Genomic DNA, 23,322 nt, shown 5'->3' with positions numbered 1-23,322 from the left:
GTTGACGGGGGAGAAGAGGATACAAAATGAATCGATACCACCATGAACAAGGTAGCAGAGCTATTACAGGGGTTTGGGAAGGTTTATCCCGAATGGGATGAAGGCTTGTGCTGACTACAGCTTCGTTGAAGGCAAATCTGGCTTGAGCAGAGTTTTGGCTTTTGTTTGTTTGTTTGAGTGTCCTTAATTCTGTCTTCTCTTCCTCCTTTTATAGACGACTTCAGCTTGGGTTCCTGTAGCAATAGCGGTGCCCGAATGCGGTTTGGTGATGACTCACTAATTTTTTTACATGAATGCCACCAATAAAGTACTTTATTGGGCTGTGTAGTGACTGAATAGCCTACCCCCTGTGGTCTTTGAGCAGGTAAGCAGGTGGCCTTTGTAACTTGTGCCCAGCCGAAAGCCTCTTTCCTACCTCCTAAGTTTTCCTCTGGGCCTTGGGTTTGGGCCGACTTTCTCTCTGGCCCAAAGTTCAGATTTTATCCCAAACAATTTGTTTGAAAACAGACATTAGCATGCATATATATATATATATGCTGGATTCGTGACATAACTTTCAACATACGTTTTTGTGGACTCATTCCGTAATGTATTTTAATTATGTAAATCGTTTATAGTTTAGGTCTTCTCTCAAACATCATTCTCAAATCTGAAAGTATATGACCAAGGAATTAAAGGTTTAGGATTTCTTTGTAGAACCATATTCGTTCACTTTCTTCACTACAAATGAATGTCTTGATGATTTTGGATTTGTCTAATTTTTGCAAGGATGATCTACGAATGATGTTCTAATTAAATACAGACGAGTTTGGATCGTTAAAATATATTACGAAATGGCTACCAGAAAAGCTTATGTCAAAAATTGTGTAAAAAAGTGCTGCTGCAAATCCACCCCTATTTATATATATACATATTAATGATATATATATATATATATAAATATTAATGATATATATAACGAGTTAAACTAAATTTTATCAATAAGTTTGTTTTTCATGTTCACTATTCACTAATCTAACTAAATTAACATGTGATATTTATTTCACATTGTACCAATTTCTTTTAAGAAAACATCTCAAACTTGCGTCTTACTTTGCTATTTAACTTCATTAAGTTTTTGATGTAGGACATTCTTCAACATTGCATATATAGTCTTATAAAATAGTTAATCAGTAGTATGTCTTTAAGTATAAAATTGTTAAACAAACAAATAAGTGTTGTAAAATTGACTGTGGGTGCAGTGGAATAAATGAAACAAGACACAAAATTTACGAGGTTCCTCTACAGTCAGTGTGACTGGAGTACGTCCTCGGGGCAGCAGTGGTGCTTTCATTATAATTTGAAATAATATGAGTACAAAGATAACTCTCTCTATTATCTCCCCCTCATCTTCCTCTTCTTCCTCTCTTCCTCTTCTTTCCTCTCTCTCTCTCTCTTCCTTTCTTCCTTTTCCTTCTTTTCTCCCGTGAACCCTTTCTCACTTCATCTCCTCTTCTTCCTTTATATAAACAAAAGAAAGCACTATTCACTTTACAAATTTTCCACAAATGAATAGTGAAAATACTGTGCATAAATAGTAACAAACTATTCATGTGGACCATCCACATAATATTTACAACACTCCCCCTTGGATGGCCACAAGTCTTCGATTGACTCGTTAAAATCTTGATCTGTCTTGGATGCTCCCCCTGATGAGTATCTCCCCCTGATTTCAAATCATTTAGGTTGATCGTTGATCGTTCTGCTTTAGTCTCTTAGTAAGAAAAGTTGCTGAAAGAGTTGCTTTACTTGTTGTTAACTTTCCACAGGCTTTTTCTTGAACTGGGTTGTAGGACTTTCTGCTAGACTAGCATCGAAGATCTGAATTTACTCCTTTTATCTAGAGCGGAATTTGATTCAAAAGTGGTGGACACTTGATCTTGAATCGGACTTATGATTTTTTCAAAGACTTCGAGGCTTGATCTTGAATGAAATTGTACCGTTAAGAGTTTCATGTGGCAAGTGATCTTCGGTTTTGTCGGGGATGAATCAGCACGTGTTTGTTGCGCTTGTCTCCACATGCTTCAATGTATCATTTTCACTTGTCTTACTTGCTCCCCTTGCTGAAGTGGTATTTTCCCTGGTTTTCCCCTACATGTGTGGCATCTTCTCTTGTAGGATTTGTCCCCTGATGCAAGAGAGGAATGCAAACCCTTGCATTTGAATGGTTCATCACTTCTTGGTGACTGGAGACCCAGCTCCAACCGTTGAAAATGACTACTCGAGAGCAATACTAGGTAAGCAATCAGGAAAGGTTCCAGGCAGTCGGTTCCTTACCGGGAGTTTGAGTGGAGGTTCCGACATATTGCTTTCTTTATCCTTGTCTTTGCAGGCAAGAACAAGGACAAAGGAAAGGACAGGGAAATTGCATGATATGAGATAATCTTGCTCTGGTCCCTGAAGATATGTGATAATCTTGCTCTGGTGTGACATGTTTGAAGAGGTATTCTCGGAGAGGAAGAAAACTGAGTATTTCGAGTTGCTATGTTGAAGATGCATTCTCGGAGATGAGGAAGAGTTAGGTATTCTTGCAGTGTTGCGGGTCTGCCTTGTTATGGAGAACAGAGATCGACATATATAGAGATTTCTCAATAGCAAGTGGTGGTGCTGTGCTTTTACTCTTGTCAGCAACTGTGGTGTAAATAGAACAGTAAGATTTACGCGTTTTCAACTTTGTCAGAGATCTTTGACAAAGTTGCACGCGATATCTGAAAAAGCTGAGATTACGTCTGAAAAATGCCAACGAATTTTATTCAGGAAAATCTGGCTTTTGAAATTCGGAGAGCGGTGCCTCATCGATCTTTGAACAAGTGGCTCTGCTGCCTCTTCTTTTATAGAGACATCAATTGTGTTCAAGAGTATGTTCAGAAAGTTGCTGCCTGTAGAAATTTCCCCTATCTTGCACCTTTGAAATTTTATTTGACCTTTGTTTTTCCTTCATCATTTCTGAAAAATGACTTGCCCATCTAACATTTGCTTAGATTTGAGTCTTAAGAGTGATACAAACGAGCAGCGTCAGGATAATATATGGCGCTCGTCCTTCTTATCTTCTAATGGTCCTCTTACGGTTCGGAACTCTATGATGAAGAATAACATAACTGCTACTGTGGTAGCTAGGAATCTTCTCACTCCAAGGGATAACAAGATCCTTTCAGAACGGTCTGAAGAGTCGGCCGTTCAAGACTTCTTGGCTCTCAGTGTTCAGTGTGCTGGCTCTGTTTCCAATATGGGTCAACGCCTACTTGCTCAAACTCGCCAAGTTGAATCATTGATGGCGGAGGTGGCAAGTCTTAAATAAGAGATCAGAGGGCTCAAGCACGAGAATAGGGTGTTACACGTGCTTGCAAATAATTACTCTACGAGCATGAAAAGAAAGCTCGTCCAACTGCAGGAATCCGAAAGTCGGATTCAAAGTGATCACCAGAGGTTCGTTGCTAGATTCTGAAAGCAATTGATGCCTTCCCCTTCTGGTGTTTTGCTAAGTACTGGGGTGCCACATGATCAATCTCCAGTGCCTCCCCCTTCTGGGGTACTTCCGAGTACTGAGGCTTCACATGAGCAACCTTTGTGAAGGCTCCATCCTGTTTGTTTGTTTTAACTCATGTGTATGTATATATCTATAATTTCTTGGAGATATTAATAAATAAGCTTTATTTCATTCAATGTATTGTGCCAAATACAATAAAGCATATACTTCACTAAGATGTGGTACTTCTGGACCAAATATTAATTTATCTTTACCCTCACGAAGATAAATGATTATTCTTAGTGTCTTCATCATATGAGTATTCAACTCATAATCTTCAATCCATATGGTTCTTTTAATATCATAAATATCATGGATAAGATTCGTGTTGGTAGATTGTTCGATCTGCAGCTCGAGACAATAATTCCTTCAACACTTTATAATTTTTCTAGACTCTTCAGGAGTCCCAATTTAATATCATCAACTCTTCAAGAGTTATAATTTAATGTCATTGACTCTTGCAAGAGATTTTAGTATGTTGCAACAATATCATAATGATAGTACTCACTAAGGCAATTTATATCATCCATTGGTATTGAGTACATATTTTATGTTTTACCCTTCAGAGGCTTACTTCAAGCAATTTGAATCCTTCAAGGGTTTTCTACACTTCATGACACATTTTCCTTTGGAATTTATACAGAGCAATTTGCTCCCATGTATACTTGAGGGATTTACTTATGGAGATATAATGTGGGCGACTCACAACCCTTCGTATAGAATTCTCCATTTATATGAACTTGTTTACAAGAGTATAATTTCAGGTTTCAATTAGTAACCTTGTGTCATATCATGTGAGTGTATTACACTGTATTATTACACTGTATTACAAATGCCCATATGTAACCTCCTTGGTTCAACATCTTTTGGCTATTTGTATTGTATTCAAATATATATAGGTTCATTTGCCCACGTTCTTACAAAATTGTAATGGAATTGCCTTTCTCCATTTTGGCCAATAATTTTTCTTTTGTCGACGAACAAAAGAACGTGACTCAATATTAACACAGCTCATTGATGAATTTAGTAGCTACTTGTAAAAACCAAAATTACCATTGGTTATCATCAATCCGTGATCCCATATTCTCATGTGCATGCGCATGCATAAAAGCTTTTCATTTCTTTGGATATCCATTGCCTCTTCAAGGGCATGACTCTATCTCTTCCAGGATAGTCATAATTTAGAGAATGTGGATCATAACCTCCTCTTGAGCGTTATAGAGCTTGGATTTTAATCTCCACTTCCGGGAGTTGAGTCATTGGAAACTATATGTCTATTATGCTCCATGTATGAGACATCAACATTCCCATGTCTGTGGATTGTCCTATCTGGGACGTGTATCCATGTGGCGACTGTCATGCTTCTGGCATGCAACAGTTATGCTTCGGGAATGCAATAGTTCAGTAGTGCCATATTATTCTTCTTTCGAATAACTGAACCTTTTGAGTCTAAAAATCTGCCACGCTTCAGGCGTGCAACAGATAAATCATTTACTGTCTCATTATTTTATCCAACAGAGACATCAATTCTTGTAGGCACATTTGCAGTAAGTATATATGATTTCATCACTTTCGTTGCATCATTCAATTATTCATATTTCATTTTCTCATTGATTGCTTCGTGAATCAAAATAAGACAAATTCTCTTCGTTCTTCTGGAACGGTCTTTTCTCATCATTCTTTTGGAATGATATTTTCTCATCGTTCTTCTGGAACGATATTATATTCTCCCCCTAATGGCAGGAAAATTGTCTTATCAAAATGACAGTCCGCAAACCATGCGGTAAACATATCCCCAATCAAGAATTCCAAATATTGAATGATAGATGGTGTTCAGCATCAATGCCCAATCAGCGATGATGCCTCATTTCAGTACGTTGTGGCAGTGTAATAGGCACATAGATAACACAACCAAAAACTCGTAAATGTATAATGTTTGGTTGGTTCCCAAACCCGAGTTGTACTGAGAAGTATTGATGGTTGATAACATATCTCAACCAAATTAATAATGCATCATGTAAAGTTTACATGTCCCCATGTAGAAAACTGGCAATTTCGTTTTCATGAGCAGAGCGTTGGTAATCAATTTCACCCACTTAATAAATGCTTCTGCTAAATCATTTTGAGTATGGACATGAGGAACTTCTGGTCCTTGTTTAATAGTCTGTGAACTGAGACTCTTATGTCCTTTATTATGGTTAAGTTGAGGCACTGCGGCACTTTAAACTTACGATACTCATCAAGGAATTTCATGTCCTGATCTTTTTGTATGATGGAACTTCAGGTCCAATCATTTGTATATGATGAGGATCAAGAAACTGCAGGTTCTGATCTGATCAATGAACTTTAGGTCTTATATATACTCATTGTAACAAAAGATAAGTACAATAAATAAATTAAAGCAATAGGCGGTAATTCCAGCCATAGTAAATAAATTGAACAATAAATAAATTAAAGCTTGTGACAAGGGCTTTAATTCAGCACCATTCACATAAATCAAAACTTAAAGCAGTAGGCAGTAAAACCGTCCATGATAAATAAATTGCTTTAAAGTAAATAGAACTTGTGACATGGGCTTTAAACCAACACCATGCACATAAATAAATATATACATATTTTCTTCTTTCTTTTCAGATGGTGTAACACCATCCAAAAACCTTTACCTTTATTATTATTTTTCTTATTCATTCACATGCTATAACATTCCAAAAACTTTTGGTTTTATTTCTTTTATTTTACATGGTGCAACGCACCTTTCTAAATCATTGGCCCCATTTCCCCTTTTCTTTGTCTATCTCTACCAGTCTCGAAACCCAGTACCAGCTGGGTTGTTGTGGGGGTTACACTAAACCAATTCAATCCAAAAAGGCCACCAGAGACTGGCGTTGTTCTTGCATGGCCCAAAGAACATGGCATCGCAAAGCAAGAACCTCTCCATAGATACATAGATGACAGTGAGGTTGACGAAGGCACAAGAGAGGGAGGCCTGTGTGGAGTCAGTCATGCCATCACCATCTCAGACAACTGAGGATTCATGGAGGTCCTCGAGATCCATTGAGAACGACACGATCTGGGTTTCCAAGTCTAATGAGATTCTTCTGGATCTCTGGAAACCAGTTGTCAGGTACGAGTTTTCTTATCTCGTGACAACTTCAGGTCGTTGGAAATTTCAATTCGCACCGGAATTCGGTGGGGCGCTTCTGGCGCGGTAGGAGAAATGAAAAATGGACATACCTTTGCTTGTTTTGCTGCACCTTTGTTTGTCTGTAAGATCTCTCCATCTTTCTTGTCCACGAGAGAAAAATAGATTGCAGGTCTAGCAAGGATAAGGATTAGCACATAAATAGTTAGAGTGATAAAAGAAAAAGTGATAAAAGAAAGGTTGATGGATTTTTGTGACAAGATGATCTTCCCTGTTTGACATGTCTGGCTTGCCGTCTCTACTCTGTGAGATTTTAGCTGACCGAGGTGAGAGGTAGATAATGCTTCACCGGATTTATGGTGTTGTGCTTTCCACTGACATGAGAGCTTTTCGTGCTGATAATGTGTTGTAAAATTGACTGTGGGTGCAGTGGAATAAATGAAACAAGACACAAAATTTACGAGGTTCCTCTACAGTCAGTGTGACTGGAGTACATCCTCAGGGCAGCAGTGGTGCTTTCATTATAATTTGAAATAATAGGAGTACAAAGATAACTCTCTCTATTATCTCCCCCTCATCTTCCTCTTCTTCCTCTCTTCCTCTTCTTTCCTCTCTTCCTCTTCTTTCCTCTCTCTCTCTCTCTTCCTTTCTTCCTTTTCCTTCTTTTCTCCCGTGAACCCTTTCTCACTTCATCTCCTCTTCTTCCTTTATATAAACAAAAGAAAGCACTATTCACTTTACAAATTTTCCACAAATGAATAGTGAAAATATTGTGCATAAATAGTAACAAACTATTCATGTGGACCATCCACATAATATTTACAACAATAAGTTTATATAAAGAATATGTGGTTTGTACGAACTCTTGATATAGTGAGATCCTCTCCCACTTTATTAAATGATAGAAAGAAAAAAAACGTATAAAAAATGAGAGATGCGTAAGATTTTTATTTTATTTATTTTTTATTTTGAAAAAGGAAATCAGTTAGTGGTTTTACCGCATCAATCTATTTTTTTTGTGGACCAGAAAAACTCATAGAAACATTTAAGCCTTCATTTAACCACTATAAGATTTCGTTCCATTAAGAAATTGTGAGTTAATTATATCTTCTTGTTTTTTTTGTTAACCACCCAACTTATGTGAGGTTTATATAGTAATGCATCGACTCACATATCATGTGATGTCAACAAACCTTTTTAGCATATAGCCAGCTTGCTTCGTGTGACCCATGTATATCAAACACATTGCCTGCTCAAATGAAGCACTTTAAACTTTATTAATTAATACAACAAATAAATAAGAAAATCATTTAATTAACATGATTCAGTTCCCCATGCTCTGACACAAAATAATATACAAATTGGTGGATTTGGATCATCCAGAACTAAATTGTGAATATCTTAGAAATTCTCACATCTTAGTTATTTATTATACATCATGCGGTTAGTAATAATTTGAATTTTATTATTTAAAATTAAACACAAATAATATCTAACAAAAACTGACTGCACGATATACGATGAACGACTAGAATGTGAGAATCTTTAGAATCCCCACAAAGAGGATCCGGAAAGAATCCTCATCACAAGTTGGTTGGTTTAGGACCAAATCTTATCCCTAACTCCAAACTAGTCATACATGCCTAAGCTGCAAATTAATGTACACTCTAGGAAAACCATAATTTAAAAGGAAAACTAATGAAAATAGTTTTAAAACTTTGAGTTTTAACGATTAGGATAAAATAAAGGGTAAAATGAACAGTACCAAAATTGATTTTTTTAATGTAAAAATGTGATTTTTCGTTAAAATGAACCGTACCCTAAGCTTTTTGTTAAAGTTTTTTAATTTAGAACCCTAATAGAAGCAAACGATTGTTTAAGGAAAAATACAAAAGAAAGTTGATGATAAAGTGAAGGGGCATCACGCAGACCAAGTGAAAAAGATTACCAACCCTAAACACATTAACTTCCAACAACAACCTCCCCAAAAGTCATGCCCGCAGCTCTCCCTCACATGCCTTGATATCCCAAAAACCCCTATAAAAAATATAAGGGCTAATTTTGTTTGAACTTAAAAGGTTTGAATTGATTGTCAAAATCAACTATAAGATTTAATGTTTTCAAATTGTATCATAAGTTTTGAGATCTTATCAATTTATGTCTTTCATCATTTTAACTGTGTAATTCTATGTGAAATTGAAGACATTATAAGTGATCGTATATGACCACTTGCATTACATTAAACCAAAACTAATCATCATGGTGGAGTTTCGACATCTCCTCTACTAATGCTTCGTATTCCAAATTGACAATCCATCACACATTTTGGTTCTAATGGTATAAGTATGACTTCTACACAATTCATAAAAGGTTTGGCATCAGCTATATTATTAATTTAATGCAAAGGCCGCGTTAGAGGGAGCGAAAGGTGCAATCACACCGAACCCTAACTTTGGAGGGCCCCTAGAAATTTTTATCATCTAATATTTATATGTAATAATGCTTTACATTAAAAATTATTGCTTTTATTAACACTTTAAAATCTTATTGTGCACTCCTTATAAGTGTATGCATTTTTCTTTCTAAAGATAAAAATTTTGGAGTGAGATATTTAGAGAACAACACCCTAAAAAAGTTTTTTTTTCTCTTTTAAATTTATTATACAATAATGCCATATATTCAAGTGAAACTTCAAAGTTAGAGTATGTAAACTTTTATTTTTCTTGTTTGGTTGTTTAAGATTGACTTGTTTTTGACTATTTAGTGAAGGTTATGTTTGTAATTCTTTTTTACTTGTTATTTAATAACATTTGTAAACTTACGATCAATGAGTCATTATTTTCCAGCATCAATATATTGTCTTACTTTTTGTTGAAAACTTATCTTAAGAAGGTGCTTTTTATAAATTTTGCACAAGACGTCTGAAATCTCAAAGATTGTCGTGATTTAATAAAGAGTTAAACAGTTAAATAGATAGAATACATAAATTTATTCTATTTCAAAACTCCATGGTTTAATGAAAAAAAATTGGGACAACGATTCCCCTTTTAAAAATTAACCAAAACATGGAAGATGCAACATGTAATTAACAATTACTTAAAATAATAACAAAACAAGGGCTATTTCGTCATTTTAGCATACAGGTTTGCGAAGGTGATATACCACCCTTCCTCTTTCCGGACAGTGGACACTGCAAGCAATATTTAATCACGTTACAGCCGCGATCCGGCACGCTAACTTACGCTTGGTGGGCAGTGAGCGCGCTGGTCTACAGGCCCGCGTGTCGCGATTTCCTTGGCTTGTAATTTGACGTGGAGACATATTAGAAAAGGTGTGCAAGCAACCAAAGTGCGCTTTTTAGCATCTGCCTTCCTCCTCAGAATCGCAAATCATTGTTATTATTTGTTCAATTTCCCACCCTTCATCATCACCTACTTGCTCTCTCATTTGCTGCAAAATACTCACCCAACTCTCCAACATCCTCTCTCTCTCTCTAAAATCACCATTGCTATTCCTCTTCCAAATCTTTCTCATCAAAATTCAGAAAACACAGCTTTAATTGTAAAAGCTCAGTTCAATTCAGAAGCATTAGCTATTTCTTCATCAGCTGAATGCGAAGCGATTTGCAGAAATTGTACGGTCAGAAGGGTTTTTGTTTTTGTTGTTTAAGCAATATATATATATATATATATACACACACACTTATTTATCTATATATATTGTGATCCTTCTTCTGCTTCTCGGTGTTTTCTGAGAGATTGAGAAACGACGCCGCCCGGAAAGTGTGGACGGAGGAAAAGTCAGCGTTGCGCACGTGAGGTGGCACGTGACCTGTTGAACTTCTGGGGTGTGTTAGTTTTATTTGGTTTGGTTGGGTTGGGGTGTCGGGAGGTCCGTGAAGAATGCCTCACAGAACGACTTACTTCTTCCCGAGGCAATTCCCGGATCGAAGGTTCGATTCGTCGTCCAAACAGCTGTTGCAAGAAGATCATCACGATCACGAGAAAGTAACCAAAGACAGCGACACTGCCACTGCCACTACCACCACCACCACAACTGCGGCCAGAGATAGAGATGATTACCAACAAAAGGTGCCCAAAACCGCCACCAGCAACTTGGACAAATCCTCAGCCACTACCACTTCTTCTCTGTCTTCCGATGTTCAGTACTTCACGGGCCACATCGATGAAAGGAAGCCACCGCAGTTGGCCGACTTTCTCAACTGGTTCCTTCATGACAAGAAGGGGACCAGTACTCGATCCAAACCATCGAGTAGTGGCCACCGTCCTCGTCACGTTAGGGTAACAGGGAGGTTGTCCTCTTCGTGCCACCTTGTTGACGAGGATCGCGAGCTGTTGCTGCCTCGTCGTCATCATCATCATGATGATGATCACGATAATCATGTGGCTGAGGCTGGCCCACCGCAGATGGCGCCGGAGTCCACCACGACTGCTATGCTCAAAGACCGGAGTGTTGACCAGAGCTTTGACCGGCAGGTGTCCCTGCCGAGGGTTTCGAGCGGGAGTAGCTACGCAGGGAGCTTGTTCTCAGGAACGACGACGTTGGATGGGAACTTCTCTGGGGATGTTAAGGACTCGTCAGCGACGACGAGGCATTTGGAAGTGGAGGAAGAGGAGGTGGAACAGGAGAGTGCTAAAGTGAGCTTGTCTCAGAGGTCTAAGCAAAGTTATTATTTGCAGCTTCTTTTGGCCAAGAGGCTTTGTTCTCAAGCTACTCTTGGTGCTGAAACAATGCTTTTGCACGAGACTACTACTCAACTTGAGGTTACTGATGCTGAGACGGTGTCGTATCGGCTCTGGGTACGTTTACTCTCTCTCTCTCTCACTCTCTCTCTCTCTCTCTCTCTCTCTCTCTCTCTCTCTCTCTCTCTCTATATATATATATATATATATATCCCTATTTATCCTATGTGGGTTAATTTTGCATGAACTGCGGATGGATATCCTATTTGTATATTTTTGTTCTTGGATAAGGCCATTAATAGACATATATTACTTGGAGCTAACGAAAGACTTGGTGCAAACTAAGCTCAATTTTCAGACGGCCAACCCCACTTAATTAGTGGGATACAGCTTTGTTGTTGTTTTTGTTTGATAAAATGGTTCTATTGCTAATATGTCCAAGAATTTTGTGGTCCATTCCAAAATCAGCCTTTGTATGCTCCAGGGAGAGAAAATAGATGTTTGTATCACTTAATTAGTTAATTAAAAATATATAGAGTATTTCCAATTCTGCTGCGCAGCTGCGCTTGTAAAATTCGTACATAAACTCGAGTATGTAGAGAGAAATGCATACTTGCGGGACTTATGTTGTCAAAGCGCAATAAATTATATACCTATGTCTTTGATTTATGCCACTAAGATCTTGGTGAATTGGTTCTGAACTTGAAGGTCGGAACTTTGATTGGAAATTTTTCTAAATTCCAATCTTCTGTAAGGAATTTGTACATTTCTAACCTTGTAGATCATTTTTAGTGAGTATGAATTTCACATACATTTTCCAGGTCAGTGGCTGCTTGTCTTACAATGACAAGATATCAGATGGTTTCTACAACATTTTAGGGATGAATCCATATCTTTGGGTGATGTGCAATGATGTTGAGGAAGGTAAAAAAATACCGTCCTTGATGTCACTTAAAGAAGTTAAACCTGGTGAGACATCAATGGAGGTGCTTCTTGTCGATAAAAATGATGACGTTCGCCTCAAGGAGCTTCAAGATAAAGCACAGCGACTATCTTGCACTACAGAGAGTACTTTAGTGTTGGTGGAGAAACTTGGCAAGCTTGTCGCAATCTATATGGGGTGGGTTTCAATTTTCCCCCCTTTTAACTTGAACAATGTTTGGTTCGTTAATTATATTGTTTCTGAGTCGCTTAAACTTGAAGGGGTAATTATCCCGCGGAGCAAGGAGATCTACACATGCGTTGGAAGGTGGTTAGCAAGCGATTGAGGGATTTTCACAAGTGTATTGTGCTCCCCATAGGCAGCCTATCAATGGGGCTTTGCAGGCATCGTGCCATTCTTTTCAAGGTGACAACTTGTACCTCATTTTTTGCCTATTTATGTTTATAGTCTGCTCCTTTTCGTTCTGAATGACTGTAAAAGAAAATACGAGTGTTGTCTGAAAGCTATTGTCAATTAGTTTCATTTACATTGGGCCGGTTAGTTGATATCTTATTTATTTAGGGCGTGTTTGTTTGCCCTCGTTAGAGTTCACTGGACTGGATTACTTTGCTAAGACTACTAATCCCGTGTTTGATGCAAGTTGGACTAAACTTGAATGAGACTAAGTCGGACTCGTTCTGACTAAGTGCTTCGCTAGGTCGTCCTAGTGAGACCCCCTCAAAAAGCATGGGATTCCTAATCCCGTCTCCAACATCGTTTGCACGCCTTTGCCGTCTGCAACTCCGACTCCCTTACCCATGCCCAGATCTCAAACCCACTACCTAAATCTCAAAATCAAAACCTAAAATTCAAAACAAAAAAATGCAAAACCCCCAGATTTAAGCACCTGCAGACCCCCACACAAATTCAAAATATAAAGGCAAAATCACCAGAAAGTTTTGACATTTTCCTAGAAAGTCGGTGAAGGCACTGGGTGGAGAGCTCCGATAAATCCTCTGCGCGAATCTCTGCATAAGGAAAAGAGGGGGAGAGTGGATGAGGAAAAGTGGAAGAGGGGAGGGAGAGAGTGGGTAGAGGAAAATAGAAAGAGGTATACGGAGAGGAAGAGAATTCTAAAAAAATGGTGAAACAGGATACAGAGAGGAGAGGGAGAGATTGGCGGAGAAAAAGAGGAATGGGTTAAGATGAAAAAACATGAAAAAATATTGGCAGACAGAGAGATGATTATAGAAACAAAAAAAAATGATAAATTAATAATAAATTATTAATAAATATAGATTAAATAATATAATATTTGAATCTTTTAGTTATCTGCTTCTTAGTCCGACACTGCACCAAACGGTTCACTAAGCTAGTACAGCTTAGTTTAATCTAAGCCAGTCCAGCTTAGTCCCTGCAACTAGTCCAGTCCGAGACAGTCCGGTGCAACAAACGCACCCTTAATGTTTTCTGAAGGCACTCTCTTAGTTGTAAAATTTAGGACTCATGTTAATTGTACAACAAATATTTCAACATATATGAATATGTGGTCAGGGTGCATCCGTTTTACATGAGAATGCAACTAAACTATATAGAGCTATGAGTTTTCGTCCTTTGATCATTCGGTAAGGTATATGTAGCTTTTGAGGTGTACTAGCACAATTCTTGGCGATGTAATTTTTATGGGGTTTATAGGGGAAGACCATGCCTATTCCTATCCTTTTGCACATACACCTATTTAAATGCTTTGCAAATAAGGCAACACATTCGAGAATTCAGTTATTTCTTGCTTCATTATCTACTCTTTGAGCATATCGTGTACAAATCATAATATTCGATCTTTTTATAATGTTATATCGGAACCTACTGGGTTGCTTATGTCGTTTCAAGCGGAATGAATGGATACAGAATTTGTTTTCATTTGTGCTTGTGTGCTGTCGACTGGTGGTGTTTTAAGTCCATATGAGATATTATTGTTTTCTTATTCTTTATAACTCAATTCTATATTTCCAACGTGCAGAAATTGGCAGACCACATAGGTTTGCCTTGTCGCATAGCTCGTGGTTGCAAGTATTGTGTGGCAGATCACCGGTCCTCTTGTCTTGTTAAAATTGAAGATAACAGGAAGGTTTTGAGGTTAGAAACTTTAATTGTTGCGGAGTATTGTTGCTGGCAGATTTTATTTTATTTCCTATTTTTTAAAAACATGATCCAGCATATAAATTCATTCTGAAATGTAGATATTGACAATTAGTTCCTTGTTTAGGCTTTGGTAGTATCTATTTCCCGAGCGGATATTTAGCCATAATGTTACTTCTAGAGTTTATGTTCATTTGATCTAAGGGCATCGATCTTTTTTCTTTCATCTATACACTCTGCAGCGTTAAATCTTTGCTGAATTCTTGGTCAACACTCTGCCGTTTCTCAGTCTCACTGTTTTTTTAACTTTTGGTGTTGAAAAGATTTAGCCATGGCTCATAACTAACTTGATTGTTGTCAGATAAGTTCACATTACCCCCCTGTCACACCCCGTTGTTTTTATGGTGTAAATATGCATTTGATTCTGAGTACCATGTCATGCATGGTTGAAGAGAACGTTATCGTTTCCAACTGTTCGTTTAATTCAGAATTTAACGTATGTTTTTCATGATGGTTATACATATATTTTTTTAACAGGGAATATGTGGTTGATCTAGTTGGGGAACCAGGAAACCTTCATGGTCCAGATTCCTCGATTAACGGAGGAACTCTTTCTTCTATACCTTCACCACTTCAAATTTCTCATCTAAAAGAATCCAAACAACCTTACAGGGATAGTGAATTATATTGCCAAATCACAAACTCAAAGCACACGGGTGCTCCTCCTGAAGATCCCTTTTATGCAGGTATGTTTTGTAGCCTTGAAAATACATGTTCCAATTATTTTGGAGTACTAGAAATTGAAGGGAATCTGAATGAACTACAAGGTAGAGGCAGTGCTATTGCTACAACGATTATATTTTTGTCTAATTATAAACTGACAACCGTTAGATTTTTGTTTTTTTGTTTTGTTTTGTGCATTGATACGGAGAAGAAAACGTTTATTATGCTACCTGATTGTACTTTTGATGATTTGCATAATCCATGTGGTACCGTTTTTATCCTTTCTCGATAGCTTCTTCAATCTTTATAGATCAATCTCTTACAGACGGTGGGGAGGGAGGTCAAATCATCAAGGAAACCAGTTTGCTTCCAGGTGATCAAACTAGATTTGGGTTGGAATCTTCTCTGATGCGATTGGAATTGACAGGAAACGCTCCGCATTGCCTTGTTCAGAGTGACATCCCACCTTGTGTCCAGGGTGAAGCTTCAGAAGCTCTTGATGTTACTGCTACTGCTGCTGTGGCATCATTAGAGGAATGTGCTAGACTTAGCGAAGAAAATGTTGTTGTACAACAAGCTTACAGAAAGGAGATTGTTGTATCAAGAAATCAGGTTATAAGCAACAGTGTTGAGCAACCTAAAGTAACTTTGTACAGCCAATCAGATCTAGAGGGCGTTCATAGTGAACTTGTGAAACAAGGTAGAATTACTGCTGTGACTACCCCAAGGTACTTGAATCTTGAACCGTCTCTCGCAATGGACTGGCTTGAGATCTCATGGGACGAGTTGAATATCAAAGAGCGTGTTGGTGCTGGTATTTATCCTCCCCTATTTTTAACCAGATGCAAATTTACTTGGTTTTATTTGATCAATCACTACTCTTCCCTTCTACCTGAAATCTCATACTTCGCTACTTTCCAGGCTCATTTGGGACAGTGCATCGTGCTGAATGGAATGGATCGGTAAGTTTTTTCTTTTTTGTGATTGGGCGGCGACTGTTTGTGTATGTGAGAAATAGTGGGCTGGTTATGACGTGCATACTTTTCATATGCTGTATCTGTGTGGTCTGATCACGAGGACAAATTTGATGAGTGGTATATTGCTTAATATCATATGGCTGCAAAGTTTGGACCGTGTGCCTTTTCTTTTTCTCATTCCATCTTCGGGACAGGTCTAGTAACTATTTGTGTTTCAGGGGAAGAACTTAAGCAATTTATCAATTTAGATGATCAAACAGAATTTAACTTTCTGCTTAATTTGTTCCTTCTTCTCATGATGTCTTGAGTTGGATGCTGAACATCTGTCTTTGCAATATACCATCGTAGTTTTCTGTACTTGAACCTAGTTCTTTTTTTCATCTTCTAATTGAGTTTAATTTTGGTACAATACAGGATGTTGCTGTTAAGGTTCTAACTGTTCAGGATTTCCATGATGATCAATTGAAAGACTTTTTACGAGAGGTAGGTTTCCTTTTTATGCGTATCAGAAATATGTACATTTTACATTGAAGCCTCTTAGCTGAAGTTGATCTTCACATTGTATTCAGGTTGCAATTATGAAACGTGTTCGTCATCCAAACGTAGTTCTTTTCATGGGTGCGGTTACAAAGCGTCCTCATCTATCTATAGTGACTGAATATCTGCCAAGGTAATCGGCTATTTTTTTTTTCCAATTTTATTTATAGACAGTTAATTAAATGTGTACAAATACTGGAGCCCTTTTTATGTCTGAACCCATTGGTATCCTGGTATTCGTGGAGCAGGGGTAGTCTTTATCGCCTCATTCACAGGCCAGCTTCCGGGGAACTTATGGATCAGAGGAGGCGGTTGCGAATGGCACTAGATGTGGTTTGTGCAATTTAGCATCATCATTTTCCTTCTTACATGGCAACTACGTTTTCTGTTAGTTAACTATATACGTCATCTTCCCTGCAGGCCAAGGGTATCAATTACCTCCATTGTCTTAACCCTCCTATTGTCCATTGGGATCTTAAGTCTCCAAATTTGTTGGTTGATAAAAATTGGACAGCGAAGGTATATTTAGATAAAGAAAGAGGTTGCCATTGTGTCTTGAGTTCTCCGGTTGGGTGTTTGTGGACTTAATTTGTTTCATTTATTCCTAGGTATGCGATTTTGGGTTGTCCAGATTTAAGGCGAACACTTTCATATCATCCAAGTCCGTTGCTGGAACAGTAAGTCTCCCTCTCTCTCTCTCTCTCTCTCTCTCTCTCTCTCTCTCTACATGTACATGAGTGTGTCATCGTGCACAGATTCACATAATATCAGTTGCACATTTAGCCCCCAATGTAGTACTGGTGCCAAACGAGGCATTATCGTCTTTTATTAAAGCCAATGATGAATCTTCATTATGTGAATGAATAATCTGGTAGTCGAATTCATTGTTTCCAAGAATTAGGATTGAGATGTACGCCTTGAAATGTTTGTTTGGTGTTTTGTCTCACAAATTAGTTGTAGTTGTTTCGATGGATTGGTATATACGTTATGAATGCTGTGTGCAAGTTACCCTGAACTCTTTTGTATGTACCCCCATGTAAAGTCGGGTATTTCCATCAATATTTCTGCAGGTTTAAATTTTAGTTCGCAGTGCATCAATCAACATGTAACTCACTCAATTTAGTTTTCAGCCTGAGTGGATGGCTCCAGAATTCCTTCGCGGAGAGCCCTCAAATGAGAAGTCTGATGTTTACAGTTTCGGAGTGATCCTATGGGAACTTGTAACCATGGAACAACCTTGGAACGGTCTTAGCCCCGCCCAGGTACATGTCGTGATCAGCATCTCCTTTCTTCCAGCCTTGTCCTGCACATTCATTCTCTATTTTCTTTGTTTTCCCTCCTATTAACTATGGTAAAAGACGTCGTTCAATCTCTCAGGTAGTTGGAGCCGTTGCTTTCCAGAACAGAAGGCTTGCTATCCCGGCTAATACTCCCCCAGTGTTGGCTTCGCTTATGGAATCCTGCTGGGCTGAGTAAGTCTACCCGATATCTTCCCACTCGTTGTCATAATATACATTACGGATAACCTGATCGGAAAGTGTATGCTGGGAGCCAAGACACTACTCTCTTTTCCACACGTAGTGTCGAACATAGAATGCGACTAACTGGCCCTTACATCTCCTTGCGTACTTATGTAGACATACAACAAAAACGATCTTTGGGACGTCAAAATAGTAGCACCTGTGGAATCTTGTTCGTTTACATGTTTAGTTCGTGATGTTTGTCTATTTTCTTCGCAGTGATCCAGCCCAGCGCCCGTCTTTTGCTAGCATAGTTGAGTCGCTAAAGAGGTTGCTAAAGTCTCCTCTGCAGTTGGTACCGGTGGGCGGAACATCCCCCTCTGCCCGGACCTGAGACCGTTATACCTGAGACCGTTATACTTCGGCAGTCGAATTTCTACAACTGACCGAGCTTCTTTGGTTCTTGGCAATTATATATACGCGTTTCTTGCTTAACCCGATGACCGTCAAATAAGCCGAAGTTAAATACATTTCCTTCCGCGTTAATTTGAGTTTCTAGTGCCAGTATAGCATATGGTTTAACAATGTACCCGAAATATCAAAGGGTATATTGTGCTGAAGGAAAGGAAGAGGGATTTACTAGATAAATTATCAAAGCGTGCTGTTGATGTATTATTATTATCCAAATTAATCCGTCCTCCTTCCTTTTATTCATGTTTTTATTGGTTCATATTTTAGCTATGTTTATATGAATCAAAGAAACTGACGGTTATCCTGTCAAAATAAAAAGAGAATGTGAGCTACAAATTACTCACATGGTAATCAAATGACTTAAAGAGTTATTTATATTTAGTTTCTTTACATTTAGGCCCTTGGAGCTCTTAAACTTTAAATAAAACCCAGATTTTAAATATGTTGTCATGTTGGATAAAAGATGTCCATGAATTTGTATTTATTTACAAAATCATGCTAGCAAACCTCTTATACTTTTTCTTCGGACATTTAATTTGTTTAATATAACTTAATTTTATGCCACCAAACCTCTCACCAAGTAACCCAGCGGTAAGGGTGCGGATTGCGGCTCTTCGCTAAATAAATAAATGTGGGAGGTCTCGGGTTTGATGCTCCGAGCTGGTGAGTCATGAGTCTACCTGATTGTGGTCATGGATATGGTAAATTTCTCCATAGCCTATTCGGGCCGAAAGAAGTAGAAAACCATGGCTTGTCACTAGTTGTCCTCATTTTTAAGAAAAAAGAAAAAGAAAAAAAAAACCATCTTCCACATATTATGTATACTAGTACCATAAAAAAGAAGTAGGTAAATTAATTTTGTTAAAAATTATAAAAGTAGGTACATTAACTTTGTAAAAATTGAAAAATAGGTACATTATTTTCATAGAAATTAGAAATTAAACCATAGGTAAGTTATTTTTATAGTAGGTAAATTATTTTCATATAATTATACAACAGGTAAATTATTTTCATAAAATTAAAAAATAGATATTGTTGAAACTAAACACTAATTTAGGTATGTTCAAATTGAAATTTCATGGCTAGAAGACCTTGCCGAATTCAATGCACGTAAATTAAAACGAAATTACAAGGCATTTTCATACTAGCTTAAATGGGGGTATTTTAGGAATTCAAAAAATTAAAAAATTAACACACAAACTTAATTTGATAAGTTGCTTAGTTAGATTCTAACCATTGCGTTTTATTTGGATAAATATAATATAATGTGTTATAGGCAAAAAACAGGGGAGTATTGAGGGGTAAGGTTAAATTTTCAGTTATTTAAAGAATAGTCATTCGTCGGTGGAAAGGTTGAAGCAAGTAAGGCAGGCAATGCAAACACCAATAAGAAGGCGGCTTCATTAATATCCCAAAAGCCAAGTCGCAATTTCTAGATGGTCAAAATAGTCGACCCCGTCATCGGTCTCCCCCTTCCCTCTCTCCCTTCTCAATTTCCCCATATCTACCAATCCTCCCTAAACCCAATTCCCAAACACCCACTCATGGATTTCCTTCAATCCCAACTCCGATACATCAATTCCCAAACAGAGGAATCGGCTCCGATCGACAAGTCCCGAATAGCCAAGGACATTCTTCTCCAAGCCGGCCTAATCCTCTTCGTCGTCGTCGCCTTCCTCACCATCCACAACATCCCCCAGAAGCTCTTCGCTAAACTCCGGTACCGCTTCCGTAACAAAACCGCCGCCCGGGCCAAGCGCCACTTCGTCCTCGGGGCCCAGCTCCTCGCCCAGTCCCGATCCGCCGACTCCCTCGCCTCCTCCGCCTCCCTCTCCCAGCAGGCCCTCGACGAGGCCGAAAAGGCCATCGCGCTCGTCCCCAAGGACGCCGCAGCCCACATCCTCAAATCCCTCGCCCTCGACGCCCAGGGATTCAAGACCTCCGCACTCGACGCCATCGAGGTCGCGCTGTCCCCTCTCTGCCGCAAAAGCCTGACCGACGAGGAGCGCGGCGATGCGGTCGTCAAGAGGGCGGAGATCATGCTGTCGATGAACCGGAAAGCTCAGGTTGACCCGGTGATCGAGGATTTGAATCGGGCTGTGGAGCTGAGTCCGGAGAATGTGAAGGCATTTTGTACGTTGGGAGAGTGCTACGAGGGGAAGAAGATGACGGAGGAGGCCAGGAAGGCTTACGAGGCGGCGCTGAGGGTACAGCCCAGATTGAAAGCCGCCATGGACGCTCTCGAACGACTCGGTTCGAGTTAGGCGCGTGGGCTCGGCCCGGGTTAATTTCGGATTCCCATTTTTATTTTTGTTTTGTAGTTTCAAATTTGTGGTATTTCGTTTATGATAATCATCAGGATATTTCATAATACGAGAGTGTTTTCAATTTAAACAACGAGAACTTAGATTCGAATTTAACGCTACTTACAACTTTGAAAATACGAGAATTAACATTAGGACTTCGTCTGAAAGTTTTTTTTTTTTAGTAAACGTGCTAATATCGTAAGAAATTTTTCAAGATATAGAATATGAATTATTAGGATAGTATCTTATCCTCCTAAACAAGAATTTGCACAAAAGGAAATTAAAAAATAAAAATAAAAATGGGAAAACTCGAAAACAAGACTGAGGTTGGATTCCCTTAAAAGTGACTACCAAATACACCGTGTTTTTATGCAAGTGGTGAAAAATTTTAATTTTTAAGTTATTAAACTTTTAACCCACGTAATCCACCATTTATATAGAAACACCAGGAACACGTGATGTATCACCTCGTGTGACGATCACACTGAAAAATCTATCACCAAATACAGAGATATCCCTATCTTTGGCGCGCTTGCATGCATGCATGTATGAAAATTAACAGACAATATCAATCCATATAAAGAACAAGTCCCATGAATATTAACAAAAATAAAATAAAAAATCACAACCAACTCACGTTATAAGTTTCTGAATCAAATTACAAATTTTCTTTTGCCAATAAAATCTGCCCCAGATATGATATTATCCTACAAATATATATAACTCAACAAATCTTGTCTGATATAGTAGATTGATGATTGTGCATCCAATGTACCGTACAACAGAAAATCTCCTGCATTAAATTCTCGTTCAAAACCGTATCTCCTGGGTAAGTATGTAGCTCTTTTCTTGCTATATATATAGAGCATAGGCTGTTTGTGGTATATCACATCCCTCAAAAGCTTCCTTCTTCTCCAGTCTGTGCTTTCGTCTCATCTCCGACGAACCATGACTAGAACGAAAGTGAAACTGACCTACATCAGCAACGACTCGGCGCGAAAGGCCACGTTCAAGAAGAGAAAGAAGGGTTTGATGAAGAAGGTGAGTGAACTCAGCACCCTTTGTGATGTTAAGGCGTGCGCGATTATTTACAGCCCGTATGACTCCCAGCCGGAGCTCTGGCCATCGCCGTTGGGAGTCCAGCTGGTTCTCGCACAGTTCAAGACCATGCCGGAGATGGAGCAGAGCAAAAAAATGGTGAACCAAGAGAGTTTCCTGCGGCAGCGGATTACCAAGGCCAACGAGCAATTGAAGAAACAGAGGAAGGAGAACCGCGAGAAGGAGATGACGAGAGTGATGTTCCAGAGTCTGATGGGGAAGTCCCAGCTCCACGGTTTGAGCATGGTTGATTTGAACGATTTGGGGTGGCTGATTGACCAGAATTTGAAGGAGATCGACAACCGGATGAAGAATCTGAATGAACAGGATTCTAAGAGCCAAGTGCAACTACAACCAACGGCGCTGCCTGTAGCTGCCGCAACTGTGGCGGAGTGTGGAGTGGAGAGGCAGCAGGGTTTTGAGCTTAACAATAATGTGGGCACGGCGGTTCAAAGGCAGCAGCAGCCGTTTTTCATGGACATGATGAACGTCCCACAAGATCATCAGCAGCAGCAAATGGTAGGGATTGGTGGTGGATACGAGATGAATATGCTGCCGTTTGCGGCGGATCAGAGCCAAATTAATGCTATTTGGTCCAATAGTTCATTTTACCCTTGAAATTTGCTTCTGTATTATGGTTTGTTTTTATGATTCAGCCTCGAACCATATGGTAGGGTTTTAGTGTCGAGGCTTGCAAACATTGCGTGTTGTTCACCCTTTGATTAATCTTATGTAATAAAGTTAGACCACATCAAATGATGTTTTCAACTTTTAATAATCTATGAAATGCGGTTCTGCTCCATATCATTTAGGATCAACTCCATGATAGAATTTTTAGTTGGCTTGAAATACGAACACAATGTCATATATCATTATACAAGTATGAAAATATTTGAAAAATAGAAAATTCTCTAGTTATATAATTATATATGCTGTACCGATTCGTATTCCAGACAAATTGAAAAATCTCTCCAACTCCAGTCACAAACCATTAGGTTGAAACACATGCCATGTAGATTGGTAATGGGGTTTGAGTTTTGACCATATTTACCTCATATGCCATCATGCTGACTTATTATTATCTTAAGGTAAAATTACAATCTATCCCTTGTTCACAACATTTTTTTTATTCAAACTTTATTTGTTTTATTTGTTTTCAGTTTTTGACATAAGTCTCTTGACTTTGTCCACATCAGCATTTTTGCATTTAAAACATTATACCATTTTGCTTAAGTTTTTGTTAACCTAAACAACCCATCAAATATATTATTATAATTGG

The 23,322-nt window shown here is 38.5% G+C and overlaps 3 protein-coding genes and 1 long non-coding RNA gene across 4 annotated transcripts; 3 read left to right on the top strand and 1 right to left on the bottom strand.

Moving 5' to 3' along the window:
- Positions 1-6,268: 6,268 nt before the first annotated feature.
- Positions 6,269-7,528, bottom strand: LOC139198248 (uncharacterized). Its single transcript, XR_011583603.1, has 2 exons — positions 6,800-7,528; positions 6,269-6,671 (listed from the first exon to the last, which is right to left on the bottom strand). It is a non-coding gene; the product is annotated as an uncharacterized lncRNA (long non-coding RNA).
- Positions 7,529-10,057: 2,529 nt separating this feature from the next.
- On the top strand, positions 10,058-18,996 carry LOC103441678 (serine/threonine-protein kinase CTR1). The gene is made up of 15 exons (XM_070825935.1): positions 10,058-11,527; positions 12,232-12,530; positions 12,614-12,758; positions 14,353-14,468; positions 15,009-15,217; positions 15,520-16,008; positions 16,116-16,156; positions 16,586-16,654; positions 16,741-16,841; positions 16,957-17,041; positions 17,129-17,227; positions 17,317-17,385; positions 17,839-17,970; positions 18,086-18,180; positions 18,448-18,996. The coding sequence occupies exons 1-15, from the start codon at positions 10,610-10,612 to the stop codon at positions 18,560-18,562; spliced, it is 2,982 nt and encodes a 993-aa protein (XP_070682036.1). The 5' UTR covers positions 10,058-10,609; the 3' UTR covers positions 18,563-18,996.
- A 1,187-nt stretch (positions 18,997-20,183) lies between these two features.
- Positions 20,184-20,903, top strand: LOC103441677 (uncharacterized). The gene has a single exon (XM_008380376.4). It carries the CDS (start codon positions 20,184-20,186, stop codon positions 20,901-20,903), a length of 720 nt encoding a protein of 239 aa, XP_008378598.2.
- A 734-nt stretch (positions 20,904-21,637) lies between these two features.
- Positions 21,638-22,821, top strand: LOC103441722 (agamous-like MADS-box protein AGL80). Its single transcript, XM_008380421.4, has 2 exons — positions 21,638-21,774; positions 21,864-22,821. Exon 2 carries the CDS (start codon positions 21,894-21,896, stop codon positions 22,659-22,661), a length of 768 nt encoding a protein of 255 aa, XP_008378643.1. The 5' UTR covers positions 21,638-21,774; positions 21,864-21,893; the 3' UTR covers positions 22,662-22,821.
- Positions 22,822-23,322: the final 501 nt, after the last annotated feature.

This window comes from Malus domestica, chromosome 08 (assembly GCF_042453785.1).
Source record: "Malus domestica chromosome 08, GDT2T_hap1".
Taxonomy (NCBI): domain Eukaryota; kingdom Viridiplantae; phylum Streptophyta; class Magnoliopsida; order Rosales; family Rosaceae; genus Malus; species Malus domestica.
This window is presented reverse-complemented; position numbering and strand designations above follow the sequence as displayed.